Below are 14304 nucleotides of genomic sequence, written 5' to 3' on the forward strand. Positions count from 1 at the left end.
CACGATTCAAGGTAACACTAAATATATTAGGTGGATGATCTTGTATTGAAGTGAATATTTTATAGGGCATAGGGGGTACTTAAATACACATTTATTCATGATTTTCAAATTTTTAACACTTATGATGTGCGCATGTGCAATACAACTTACATTTTTTTAAACGGAAACACTTCTTCTTTTTTACATATTCGGATAGATTACTTTTTTAAACATTTTTTTTTCTTATAAGTTTCTTTCTATTTACAAAATTGAGTTCAAGCTATCAAGTTAGAGTAAGTCAAAATTTGAATTTAGGCATAATTCTTGAATATCCATTTATAACCACTGTAAATAATAAAATAAGAATGAAATAACTATAAATATAATTTTTAGTTTACGATATATTTTTGAATTTTGTCAACTGTATTAATTAAATGTAAGGTAAAAAAATAGTTATAATGATGATAGTAATATTTATATTAAATACAAAATGAAATGTATTACTGTAATTTATCTTATGACTTGATCAAAATGTTTGCCATAATGTTCTAAACACGATTCAAGTCACCTCAAAAATTCAGTCGAAGTTGCCACCTTGATTTGGTCCTCACTTAAAATATCACAAACTACCTTTATTTTGTTTTTTAAGTCCTGAAGGTTGACAGATGGATCTGCATAAACCACAGTCTTCAAATATCCCCATAAAAAAAAATCTAATGGCGTTAAATTTGGGGATCGTGCAGGCCAAGGAACGACGCCATAAGTACCAATCCAGGGATTCGGAAACATTTGACCTAATTTTCGTGTAACAATAACTGCATTGTGAGCTGGTGCTCCATTTTGCTGGAAAAACATACGTCCTCGTGTTTCTAATGAAACATCTTACAACAGTCTTGATAGCTCGTCGATTAAAAAATTAAGATATCGTCTACCATTAAGCGTTCCATCATAAAAGAACGGCCCTACTAGCTTTCCACCAACTAACCCGCACCATACATTAATTCACCAAACCGTTTAAAAATTGGTTTCACGTGACCAGTGTGGATTTGTGTCATCCCAGTATCGATAATTTTGTTTATTCATAACGCCATTGTTAGTAAATTTTGATCCATCACTCCAAAGAATATGATTGATTATTAAAGGGTTATTATAAAATTTAATAATGAACCATGCTATAAATTCTAACCAATGAATTGAATCTCCTACACGCAAGTGTTGAACAAAATCGACTTTATATGGGTGCATTTTATGTTTTTTTTTTAGGAATTTTTTGGACATAACCATTTGAAACTCCAATTTTGCAAGCAACATATCTAATTGACGAACATGGATTAGCTCTTATGTATGTTAGTACCTGTAACTCTGTATTGTCATCAAACATATTTGATCTACGCCTTTGTTGGTTGATTTTCCTGCCAGGAAATCTTCTTTCCTGAATTAACCTTTGTAAAAGTTGTACAACATAACTATAAGGTGGATGGTATCTTTATGGGTATCATTCGGCATATATCCAAGCAGCTAGGCGTGCATTACGCTGACATTCGCCATAAATTTAAATTAACTCAACTTTTTCAGTGTTATTCATATTTAAACAATTATAATTTATAGAAGCACTTTATGACCAGACATACATGAATAACGCACACACTTTGGTTCGGGTCTAGTTAAAGAATAAAATTTAAATTATATTTTTCATCAAACTATCTTCATACCTTCAAAATCACATTAACTGATTATGTTATCGTAATTTGGGGTATTGTAAAATAAAATAAAATTCCACTGTAAAATAGTTAAAATTTTAATCGTATTATAGCAGTTTACTAATCAAAAATTATTGCATAATCTAGATATTCATTCTGGTGACCTACAGTATTATTAAATTATTATTTGTAAACAGATAAAATAAGTCAAACATTTATCTGACACTTATTTTATTATTTACAGTGGTAATAAATGGATATACACGAATTATGCCCGTATTCAAATTTTGACTCTTACTCTAACTCGGTCAATTTTGTAAATAGAAAGAAACTTATAAGACAAAAAATGTTTAAAAAGGTAATCTATCCGAATATGTAAAAAAAAAGAAGTGTTTCCGTTTAAAAAAATGTAAGTTGTATTGCGCATGCGCACATCATAAGCGTTAAAAATTTTGAAAATCACGAATGAATGTGTATTTAAGTACCCCCTATGGCCTCTAAAATATTCACTTCAATACAAGATCATCCACCTAATATATTTAGTGTTACCTTGAATCGTGATCACACTATATATTTAATCAATGGCTGTATATAAAATTTTATTTCACATTATTTAGGTCCTAATCATTTTAAAGAAAACTTATCGTCCTCCAAAAAAAAATAAGCACCTATTACATTACAGCCTTATAAAGATATTCCGGGGTACCCGGAAATTACCCAATAGCAGAATACTCAATGTAATAATTGAGACTTAAAGACAAATATTCGAGGGGAGTTTTAAATTTTTAATTCTTTCGGACGTATAAGTACCAACATTTAAATTTGTATAAGTCGATTAAACATAAGTTAATGTATAAAATATGATATTATTTAGTTTATCGAAGCTGTGAAAATTATTATATAACATTATACCCATGTCTTAAAACGCCCTGCATGTTTATATAACCATCATATTTAACATAAAATAAATTCATATTCATTACGTCACTAATTTTTTAATTTGCTGATTATTATTTTTTTTTATATTCTATTACACAATAAAACGATATGAAATTATAAAATATGAATATCATATTAATAAGTTACAATATTTTCCAACTTATATCGCGTAACGTTCACATTTTATTCAGTTTCAAATATTAATATTGATTATACTCATTCAGCAACATGCCAACTTTTAACGTTATAACTAATTTACCAAAACATAAAATCCCATCAACTTTTCTCTCTGATGCATCGAAATTAGTTAGCAAAATATTAAATGTACCTGAACTAGTAAGTATTATACCTACTTACATACTTTTATTTATGGATAGGTTAAACAAAATAGTTTAAAACACATTAAGAAACATTAAACATTACCCATTAAAAAAAATAAAAATAAAAATTCTTAGAAGGTAAATAATGAAAGCATAATTTAGTTTAAACTATTTTATATTAATTATTATAAACTTGTAGTACACTGATTATTTAACTACCAGTATGAAAGTGTTCAATTAGTTATTTACATTTATATTTGTATTTAATAAAAGTTTCTATATGTATTAATAATATATGAATAGTAGTAATTAATACTAATGCTTATAGGTAGATACTTATTCTTTATACATTTTCTCAAATATTAAGTTATGATTTGTTTCATATTTTTATTACAAATAGAAATTTATTACCAACTAATTATAAGGTTTTATATGTGATTATTCCAATACCTACTCATATTTATGAAATAAAAGTCCCTAGTGATATGATTAATTTGTTAATAATAAACAATTTTACTTTTTACAATTATTATAAATGTGAAAAATATTTAGTAGGTATACTATTATGGAAATTAGGCAATTATCTGCAATAAGTAGTGGCGCTGAATGAAATTGAAATTGATTGTTTAATTAATTATATTTACCCACCCCTTCCAATTTACCACCCATTCAAATACCAAAATATTTTTTTCAAGCATCTTTAATAATTAAAGATGTTAGGTATATAATATTTAATTATTAATATACTATTTTTAATATAAAATACTTGTCAAGTAATATATAAAAAAATGAATAATGATCATTTTCATTTTTTTTTACATTCCAATTTTATAGGCACTTCAGTTCAACTACCTGGAATACGTGTTCGTTGCCACTGTCAATAAGCTCTAACAATGATCTTTTTTTAATGTTTTCTTGTTTTACATGTTTTAATGATAGTAATTTGTAACTATGAATTGTAACTATCAGTGGCTTTTCGCAAAATAAAATGTTTTACTTCATTATTTTTAATCTTCGCAATCTTTGAATTAATAATTAAAACTAAACTCAATTTTTATTTAAACAGTATATTGCCGTTAACATCAAGGCTGGACAACAGATGTTTTGGCATGATAATGAATCATTATGTGGGCTTGGAAGTCTAGCAGGAACTGGAATCTATGGAACTGAAGAAAATAAGTACTATTCTTCAGTGTTATATGATTTTCTTGAAAAAGAACTTGGCATACCACAGGACAGGTAAAATCAGTTCCAAACTAATAAAATCATTACCTATTTTATTTTACTAATGGTATATAATTAAAATTATACTTATAAAAATATATGAATTAAAATTAATATTACTAGGATTGGAAATAATAATAATATACTTATTACTTGTAAAGTTTATAAGATACTACCCTTCATATAACTGTCGACTAGCTAATCGTAGGTATTCATTGATTATAATTAATTTTCGATTACTATAGTTTTTTTTTTTTTTAAAATAACTTTGATTTTCACGAAGACAAGTAGCATATTTTCGATAATTTGGGGTGAAATTAAGTTCAAGAAGCTAATATTATTTCTTGATAATGAGCAACGTAATTTTATAATATTAAATTGATATACTTTTAAAAGTTTCTCTCTTAATGTTTTACCATACATTAATTCAATTTTAAATAATGATAATTTGACTTAACTTATTTTTTACAAATATTTGTATTTAAAGTTAGTTTTTTACAATATTTTGTCACCAAATATTATTTAACATTAAATTTTTTTTAATCATATCTGTTGATCAATGTGCTTCAGTAAATTGTTCAAGCTCTATAGTTCTCAAAATGAACAGAATAGTTTTTGGTTTTAATTATCTTTTCAAAAAATAAAATAGAGCATTTAAATATGATTTAACAATTTAATAATTATAACTTATTTTTGTTACATTTGTACTTGATATTTTTATAAATGTTCTTTTGTGATTGTAGATTATACATATCATTTGTGGAACAAAACCCAAGCAACGTGGGAATACGTGGAACAACATTACAAGATATAATTCAATAAATATATATTTTTATAATTATATACTTTAATTAATAATTTTAGTGGAAAAATAAAAAATTTGATATTCCATGTAATTTTTATTTTTATTATACCTACTTATAATAGTTTATAAATTACTTATATTATTAATACTTATTGACTAGGTACCTAACATATAAGTTAAAACCTTTATTCTGTATACTATTTATCTTTGCACATAATTAATAAAAAAGGTCTTTTATTTTAAAACTATAATATTCTATTTTCGAAAATCAATTACACTGTCAGTGGGAGTAGAAATACTGAGAAACTACTGTCTATGTGTCAAATTCGTTCTTTGTTCTTCGTTTTTGTCTTTGTCTCGCACAACGGACGACATAGATAGGTATAAGTGTTGAGGGTGTATACACGAAGTGAATTGATAAATATAGATACATATTTTAAATTTATTTAAATAGATTACAATGAAAATAACGGTAAGTCAATGCGTGTCAGTGGTAATTGACGGACTGACGTTGACGTGTATTCGGCACATTTCGAAAATGGTCACAACAGACCCGTCGTTATTATTTGATATATTATATCGTTATTATTTCTGATCTAAAGCGAAAATCGTATTACTGCTCTTTAATAAAGAAATTATAAATTGGGTTTGTAATATGCAGTAATCATTCGCAGTCACAGCGAGCTGTTGGAGCTAGTTACACGATAATAGTAAGGATGCATAACAGTAATTATCGTCTATTGTCAATATTCAATATCTAACTTTGCCGCTTCAATATGCCGGTTCGGTAATCAAGGGAAACATATCGAATAGACCCGGACCAAATTCCACAATTTTTTTCAATACTGTTCCAGAGATATATCTTTTTTTTTATAATCATTGAATCAAAGGCGTATTTTAGAGGGGAGGGACGAAGGGGGCGATCGCCCCCCTTGAATCTGTATTTGAGGAATCGAATTATGTTATACGAATATGTGAGATACACATTATACATTTTTTTATTTTATAACGAAATCAAATTACGCGTGCCTGTGAATACTGAATTGGGCTTTTTGTTGGGTCCATACTTAGTGAAAAATCAAATAAAACACAAGCAGTTCCGGGTTAAAGGGAGGGAGGCAAAGGGGGCAGCTGCCCCAGGCGGCAATTTTTTGACGGCGTCAACAAAAGTTTAAAAATTTTCTAATGTATAAACTAGTTTTAGGAAGAATTATTAATTTATTATTGAAAAATATTAATAACAATTATATAATATTATAATAATTATTTTATATTATATTAAACCGTTGAGTTATTTCGTTATTCGGCGTTTAGCATATTAAGGGAAACCCATATTATTATTATTTAGCGCTCGGACCTATGCATTTTTATTTTCGTTACACTGACATAACATTTTGTTCATTGTACTTCTTATATAACTCTATGTGTGTAATATAATTTATAACCATCAGATAATTAAATTTGATAATAATAGTTTTAAATAATTTATTTACACACTACCAAACAATTGTTTTTCTTATATCTCTTTCTCTCTCTCTCTCTCGTCTCGTGGTCATAGTTGTCGTCATTGTCGAGTTCGATTCATGAATCACGATTGACTGGAAAACAAACGTGCCTAATATTTTATTTTCAATCAATATGAGTGGAAAGCGCATACAAATGTATATATTGAAATAAACGAGTTATTTGGGTTTTTTTTTTCTTAATGTGGAAGGAATTGACGATGATATTTTACGAGAAAAATCAAAGCAAATAGCAAATATTTATAGTGCTTATAACCGGAACTTCAGAATGAGATTATATAATTTGAAACAATAATGAAGTATTTATCAGAAGATGAAAAATTATCTATGCACAATTTTCTTTAATTATTTACAGTATTAAAGTTAAACGATTCATTTCCTATTGTGGAAATTGCTTTAAAACTTTTTATATTTAAACCATGTTCAAATGCTAGCGGAGAAAGATCCTTCTCAGTTTTAAAAAGAGTCAAGAACTACCAGAAAACATAATTATCTAATGAAAATATGTCATAGTTGTCTCTAATATCTATTGTAAATATTTCCCTAAAAAGTATAGGTTGGAATGATATTATTAAAGAGTTTGCTGCACAGAAAGCTAAAAAATAGTTGTAAATGTTTTATATTGAATCAGGGACACCCGGATGGGGACCAGTGAGGGCCATTGCTCCCCTGAGATTTTCGCGTCACTTACAAAATTGGAAGTCATTTTACATAAAGCTGATCTTGGGTATTCAGTGACTATTCTACAATCCTTGTATCTAATAAGTATCTAACATTTTTTTAATCAACAAATGATGATTCAATTAATTTATTTGATTCAAACAAAAGGAGATTGTCATTACTTTTTGAATAAAATAATAAAATATGATGCGAATTCAATCAAATAAAGTTGTTATTTGTTTAAACTTTATTATATTTTTTCTTATAAATATTAAAACTAATAACTAATAATGTAATTTTATATAAACTTAAATGAGTTCTGATTTTTAAAAAATTATTAATGATAGTAATACAAAATATGAGTAGATGAAATATGTAGCAGTAAATCTTCCTATAAGTATTTAGGTACTTACAATTTTTTTGCCCCTCCTGAGCTACATTTCTGTGGGCGTCCCTATATTGAATACATTTGTATTAAAATGTTTATATTTAATACCTACTAAGGTCTATAAATTTAAAAACTACTGGTGTTACAATATGTTTATAAATATAAATTAATTAAACAATCTTAACTATGTAGTTACTTTTTGTATATATACAATGTATATTATACATGTACTATACGTACATATACATATTTTGGCTTGTGGAAGGAGTTGAAGGGTGGAATTTTAAAATCTGACCCATGCGTCAAATGTGTTAATTCGGCACTGAACAAAAGTGTAACTTTCAAAACACAGACATGTGTTAAAATATGTCTTTTGTCATTTTAGACAGGTGTCATTAGTGTAGAAGAAATGTCAAGGAAATTTTTGATTTTTATTTTTTAGTTCATAGATGAGTAATAATAAAATGGTATTAATAAAATTAAATATTTGGGCACAGCTATATTAAAAAAAAAAATATAATTTATAGAGCTAAAATGCATTTTGTTTTCTTCATAACTAAGTACATTATCTACAATATTTAATATTTATACATATGTCATATACTTATAGTGTATTCAATAATTATACTTTTGAATAAAAAACTATAAATGGTTTCAATCAATATCCATAATTGCAAGATATAAATGAAAAAATTATGATTATCTTATCTCTATTTAAGTCGCTGAGGTTAATTTTAGTTTTTGCATTGACATTTGTTGTGTAACTATAATTATGTTAAAATATTGTACAAGCAGAATCAGTTTTTTTTTTCAATAAAAGAGCTTTTAAGCAGAATAAGTTCTTTGTAATTTTATTTAAACTAACAGTTCTAAAATTGTCAATTATTTTTATAAATTATACACATAAAAATTTCATTTATACGATATCAAAATGCCAATCTTACAAATCGATTCTAATTTATCAAAATCTAATGTTCCAAAAGATTTTAGAGTTAAGACTTGTGAACTTATGGCAGATATATTTAAGTCACCAATTAATGTAAGCTATTCAAATTCAACTTATGATGTAATTTTATGTATAATAACTATATTGTAGTTACTTTAACAAATATTAAAAATTAATTACATATTAAAAATTAAAATTTAGTAGTTGTATAATTTATACAAGGCACATTTTGTCAATAAATATTTGACATTAGTAAATAGTGATAGTTGAGTAATAAAATATATCATTAAAAAAATATATTAGATATTTAAAATATAATTTTAATCCAAAAATAGTTTTTATTCATAGTTTTGTGTTGTTCATATGAATATGGAGCAAGATATGTATTGGTATGGTTTAGTCAGTCCATGTATTCTAGGAACACTAAAAATAATTGATAGTTCTGGAATAATAAGTCCCAAACAAAACATTGGACATGCTGAAATACTTGTAAAACACATCAGTGATAATTTAAAAATACCAAATAATAAGTATAAAACAGTTAAGTTGTTAATTATAAAAATAATATTAAACAAATTTATTTTATTTCAGCATATCAATATCATTTGTTGAACAAGATGCAGAAAATGTTACAATATTTAATACCACTGTATCAAACTTTTTACAAAATAAAAATTCTATTTTACAATAATAATACATAAATATTTTATTAAAATTATTTAAAAAAAGTCTATAGCTCTAGAGCGTTTTGTAACATTAATATTTAACAAGTTATCAGTAAGATTTTTAGGTACTTCATACGATTTTTTCTGATGGGTTGGTGTAGATCTTTTAATATCACCTTTTAATCCTGAAATGGAAGGTGATCTAGATGGAGTTGTACGGGGTGATGGACTATAGGATGCTCTTAAAGCAGCATCTCTGCTTCTATCACTACTCAAACGATTACATACTAATTTTTGAGCAGCTGGTGACATAGAATTTAATCGATCCAATGGACTATTTATCAAATGAGATGGGGAAGGTCTAAAATATAAAAATTAATTCAATTAAATATTGGATCATAAATTAATCAAAAAGAAACACTTACGTTGATAGTTGTTTTCTGGCTGTCTCTAAGGCTTTAATTTTTTTGTTCCTATGACCTTCGCTAGCTTTTTCTGCAAGTGCATGAGCTAATCTTTCACGTTTGGGCTGTTCAGGTATTTTGAAAATCGGACCAGAATTGTGAGGAGTTAATGGAGTTTCACTACCATCTAAACGAAATGGTGTACCTTCAATTTCTCCCCAAGTCATCAAAGGACTTTGATTAACACCAGGTGCAGGGGATGGAGTCTTAACAAAACCATATCCATTTATTTTAGGAGTAGAAGATGTTAATTCTTTGCCATCAACTCCAATTTTGCCATCTAACTGTTTAGTTTGCATGTGTGCTAAACTACATAATTGTTGTTTATTGTGTTGTTCATCAAATGGGTTTAATCGAAGTCTAGTGTTAGAGTGATCAATTTTTTGTCGTTTAGACGCCATATTTATAAGTTCTTTGTTAGTCAACTTAACTCCATCAGGAACATACATTATATAATTTTTATTTTTAAATGTCCATGAATCTAAATGAAATGGTCGATCAGTATTAGCAGCTTGATTTTCAATTGAAGGTACTTCAAGTTTATCAACCATTTCTAAAGCTTTTACTTCACCATCAAATAACCATGAATTCTAAAAAATTAAATATAATATTTAAATTTGTTTTCATTACAAGCATTTATTAACCAACCTTTTTTTGGAACTGAATTTCTGCTTCTTTAATGATTTCATTAAAACTATGATTATCTTCACTTGTAGTATTGCTTAAAAATGTGTCTAACCCAATATTATCTAAAATATCATTAAAAATAATAATTATAGACAAATTAACAGTACATATTTTTCCACATTCTAAATATACTTATTATTTAAAGTTACTGATTATTATAATTGTATTATATCTACTAACCAGTATTTTTAGAATTAGAATCATCATGTTTCCCACTTTCTAAATCTGATGGATCAACAGTTCTACTACTCAATGGTCCTTTAATTGGTTGTGGTGTTTCAAATGTATCTGGGCTAGCATCTGTTGATAAAACATGTCTTGATTAAAAAATTATTATTCATTTTATATTATTTGTTACCAATATTATCAAACTTGGAATTTTCAAGTAACCGTATAAGATGAATAATATACATCAAATATTTAAATGACATAAATAAAAGGTATACTAAACAATTAAAAAAAACAATATTTAATGTTTTAATTCTGAATAAAACTCAGAAAGTTTGGTTTTACTATGATTTTTTTTTTATCTCTGTACACAATTTCCATGATGATTTCTGATGATGATTACTATAATGAATGAATATGACATACTAGTTTTCAAAAACTTCTAATTTTTGTTTTCATCAGAACTCAAGGAAAAAAGTTTTAAAAGAAAAAATAAATAATAATCATAAGAACATAAAATGTTTACTGAACACTTATATCTCATACTATATGGTATGATTTTCAAAAGATTTTTTAAGATATTTATAGAAAATTACAATTTCTTTTTTAAGCTTTCTTTTGGAAATTAAAATGTCAATAATATAATTTTGTTAATTTAATTCAAAATAGTAAAGTTAAAAAATTATTTATAAGCAACAAAATCAAATACTGGCAAAATCGGATAACTATTAAAGGTATTATATATTTTTTCTAATTATTTTAATAAAGTTAAAAGCACTTGACATTTTCAGCTAACCCAAATTTTAGATACTTTTTTTTTTTCAAATATAATATACTTTTTTAAGAAATTTAGTTATTTTATAAGATCAACCATGATGAAAAATATAAAATGATCAACCCAACTTTTTTTCACTCAGAATTAATTTTCAAGAGCACTGATATATTGGTTTCAAGTTTAAAAAATCAATACAGCAATACCATTCACCCATCCATATAACTTAGTCAAACTAGAAGCTTCCTTATTTTTTATATTGACTTAATAAATAAAATGTATAAAATAACAGAATCAAATTCATAAATTACCAGGTCGTTCAGTAAGCATTCGTTTACTCAAACTATACTTTTCAAATATCTCTCTTAATTTTTTTGTATCGTTTTGCTGAACTGCATCTAAGTAATCTTTTTGTGCTTTCCATTTTTCTAGGTCGGGAAAAAAATCTCTTTCAATTATTTTACCTATATTCTGAAAGAAACAAATAAAAAAAATATATTCATATTAATTAGAAGTAATTATTTTTTCAAGAAATATAAATTAATACATATTCTACAAGGTTATGAAAATAAAAAACTTAAGAGCACAATTACAATTAAATTGAATATATTTTACTAAGAAAACTATTTGATAGATAAATTTAATAAAATGTTAATATTTTCTTAGGTTGTTCTAACAAAGTCTATATATATATATATATATATATATAAATACATATATTATATTAGGCTTTCATACATATAAACATCAGCAGTATAATCTGAATGTATTGCTATTAATATACTCTACGCTATACATTTTAAATATATACATTTTACTGTATACATTTTTTAGCAATATATTGAATTAAAAGTAGATATTTTACTTATATACCTTTAACGTATAACAGAAAATTCTTAAACATAGAAAATTGTATTTCATTGTAATTACCTCTAAATATTCTTCTTCGGGCAAAACAGTTTGTTGTTTTTCTGAAGCCATTGCAAAATAATTGAAAATATGAACTAGATTCTGAACAAATTTTTTTCAACACTGAATAATCTATATTAATACATCATACAATACAGATAGTATACAAGATTCAAGAAACCAAAAGTAAATAACTATTTGATAAGGAATATTGTTTGAGATTATAGAGAAAGTAATATCGACCAGCTGTAAATTTTGAACACTTATGACGTCTCTGTATTGGCAGTGACACCATTAATAAAAACAAAAAAGTCGTTTGAAACCGAAATACGATGTTTGAATTTAAAACTAAAGGCGGATATTATGTTGAAATTTAAATGTTTAGTCACAGATATGTACAATAAACAGTCATCAGTGTATGTTGAAATACATCAAAAATCGTAGTGAATGTTGTCAAAATAGCCTGTATGTGGTCATGCACCGGGATTGTAGAAATTTACAACTAGAATTTGGTAAATGTTAACCACACTTAAAGCACGATATATATTATAAGATATTTTCGATAATATTAAGATTGAGGCCGGTTTCACACTTATACAGTTTGATTCGGTTCGGTACGTATTCAATTCATTTACGGTAGCCGCCGAAAACAAATATAAATTCACATACACTTGGTTCGTATTAGATGTGATTTCATAAATGAACCAGGAATTATTGAATATGTAGTCACTCAATCAGTGGCGTATATAGGAGGGCCTAGTGGGCTACAGCCCCCCTAAATGTTTTAAAAAACTTAAAAATTATTTTAAACGTATGTTATATTTTAATGGTGCTTTATGCTTATTTAGAATTGCGTCCAACGTCAAAATGTTTTGGGACATTCTGTAAATGAAATGTAGATACTGTGTCTACTAAAAGTACCTACTGTGTCTTGTTAGTAATTCTTAGATAGCAGCAGTAATTTAACTCTGCCCATAGTAGCTCCTCCCGAAAATATTTTCTGTATACGCCACTGCAAAGCGTGTATTTACTCATTTAATGAAACCACGAACTAAGGGTTATATATATCTTAGTCTGTGATTAAAACCACTGTTCATAGATGGGTATTTATAATCTATGATTACAACCGAACAATTGTTAGCAACAATCCAAACATTGTTAATCTAGCCAATATTCTAAGGATCAACCATGACGGAGGAACGTCTTAATAGATTAGCTTTAGTAAATATCGATAAAAAAGAAAATCCAAGGGCGTATTTGAGTTGAGGCCATGGGGGAGGGGGGTGAAACTAATTTTTCTTCAATACAAAATTAAAAATAATTCACAGTTCATTACCTACACCATATGTTCTTGTTATAATGATAACATATTATAATGATAGACTAATTATTTATATTCTAAATTATTTATATATTACATTTTTTAAATAAATCAATGTATTATATTCAAAAAAAATACGAGCCATGGGGGGGGGGCGAATTCTCCTATCGCTTCCCCTTCAAATACAACAATTTTCAAAAACATCAACTAAGCGACTACAATTATCAGACTGGATTAAATAAAAATGTATTTTATTGCTCATTATTTTTATTTTTCGTACATTTAAAGCTTAATTTAAATAAGAGATAAAAAAGCTACTATTTTATTTTTTAACCAAATGTGCCTGTTACAACTGAGTAATTATTTATTTTCAAGCTTTCCCCCATTGTAAAATTCTGCGTATGCCACTGTTCACAATGTTAAGTATTTGTAAACAGGTTCGAAGAGAGGAAGGGCATCAGAGGCTGTAGCCCAGAGACCCGGGCTTTAAAAAAGGTCTAGGACCTGACCAAGTTCACGTCTCGGTCATGGTGTTGAGCTATTTATGGATCACCAACATGAATCGTGCTAATAACCTACCCAAATAATTATAATGTATGCTGTTTTGTTAAAACAAGTATACAATAAAGCAAACACTACAACATGGATCTAAAACGTAGACAAATAACATTTTCAAGTAAGACCCATAGGATTTAAATAATTATTTTCAATTAGTTTGAGAATAACCATGACTGCGATTACATTATCTCTTTGGTATACACATTTTAAAAGACATTGGATGTCAGTAGCAAGTTTAATACCTTGTGTGAGAAGAGCCTGAATTAATTTATTTCT

At 26.7% G+C, this 14304-nt stretch overlaps 4 protein-coding genes across 4 annotated transcripts; 2 read left to right on the forward strand and 2 right to left on the reverse strand.

Moving 5' to 3' along the window:
• Positions 1-543: 543 nt before the first annotated feature.
• LOC112691923 lies at positions 544-834 on the reverse strand. The gene has a single exon (XM_025566377.1). The coding sequence runs from the start codon at positions 832-834 to the stop codon at positions 544-546; it is 291 nt and encodes a 96-aa protein (XP_025422162.1).
• Positions 835-2759: 1925 nt separating this feature from the next.
• LOC112691891 (macrophage migration inhibitory factor-like) lies at positions 2760-5044 on the forward strand. The gene is made up of 3 exons (XM_025566323.1): positions 2760-2954; positions 4005-4177; positions 4906-5044. The coding sequence occupies exons 1-3, from the start codon at positions 2847-2849 to the stop codon at positions 4982-4984; spliced, it is 360 nt and encodes a 119-aa protein (XP_025422108.1). The 5' UTR covers positions 2760-2846; the 3' UTR covers positions 4985-5044.
• A 3302-nt stretch (positions 5045-8346) lies between these two features.
• LOC112691854 (D-dopachrome decarboxylase-A-like) lies at positions 8347-9178 on the forward strand. Its single transcript, XM_025566273.1, has 3 exons — positions 8347-8577; positions 8833-9014; positions 9076-9178. The coding sequence occupies exons 1-3, from the start codon at positions 8470-8472 to the stop codon at positions 9173-9175; spliced, it is 390 nt and encodes a 129-aa protein (XP_025422058.1). The 5' UTR covers positions 8347-8469; the 3' UTR covers positions 9176-9178.
• Positions 9178-12338, reverse strand: LOC112691853 (splicing factor ESS-2 homolog). Its single transcript, XM_025566272.1, has 6 exons — positions 12171-12338; positions 11552-11711; positions 10481-10600; positions 10262-10362; positions 9575-10203; positions 9178-9510 (listed from the first exon to the last, which is right to left on the reverse strand). Exons 1-6 carry the CDS (start codon positions 12219-12221, stop codon positions 9204-9206), a joined length of 1368 nt encoding a protein of 455 aa, XP_025422057.1. The 5' UTR covers positions 12222-12338; the 3' UTR covers positions 9178-9203.
• Positions 12339-14304: the final 1966 nt, after the last annotated feature.

The sequence above is a fragment of the Sipha flava genome, unplaced genomic scaffold, assembly GCF_003268045.1.
Source record: "Sipha flava isolate LNK unplaced genomic scaffold, YSA_version1 67_pilon_pilon, whole genome shotgun sequence".
NCBI classification, from domain to species: Eukaryota; Metazoa; Arthropoda; class Insecta; order Hemiptera; family Aphididae; genus Sipha; species Sipha flava.

Excerpts from the sequence above, each read along its gene's own strand:
- LOC112691923 (XM_025566377.1), bottom strand. The coding sequence starts at position 834 with ATGTTTTTCCAGCAAAATGGAGCACCAGCTCACAATGCAGTTATTGTT.
- LOC112691891 (XM_025566323.1), top strand. The coding sequence starts at position 2,847 with ATGCCAACTTTTAACGTTATAACTAATTTACCAAAACATAAAATCCCA. Across the intron at positions 2,955-4,004 it reads TATTAAATGTACCTGAACTA|TATATTGCCGTTAACATCAA; the intron begins GTAAGTATTATA and ends TTATTTAAACAG. Across the intron at positions 4,178-4,905 it reads CTTGGCATACCACAGGACAG|ATTATACATATCATTTGTGG; the intron begins GTAAAATCAGTT and ends TTGTGATTGTAG.
- LOC112691854 (XM_025566273.1), top strand. The coding sequence starts at position 8,470 with ATGCCAATCTTACAAATCGATTCTAATTTATCAAAATCTAATGTTCCA. Across the intron at positions 8,578-8,832 it reads TATTTAAGTCACCAATTAAT|TTTTGTGTTGTTCATATGAA; the intron begins GTAAGCTATTCA and ends TTTTATTCATAG. Across the intron at positions 9,015-9,075 it reads TTAAAAATACCAAATAATAA|CATATCAATATCATTTGTTG; the intron begins GTATAAAACAGT and ends ATTTTATTTCAG.
- LOC112691853 (XM_025566272.1), bottom strand. The coding sequence starts at position 12,221 with ATGGCTTCAGAAAAACAACAAACTGTTTTGCCCGAAGAAGAATATTTA. Across the intron at positions 10,363-10,480 it reads TTCTAATTCTAAAAATACTG|ATAATATTGGGTTAGACACA; the intron begins GTTAGTAGATAT and ends ATGATATTTTAG. Across the intron at positions 9,511-9,574 it reads GCCAGAAAACAACTATCAAC|ACCTTCCCCATCTCATTTGA; the intron begins GTAAGTGTTTCT and ends TTTATATTTTAG.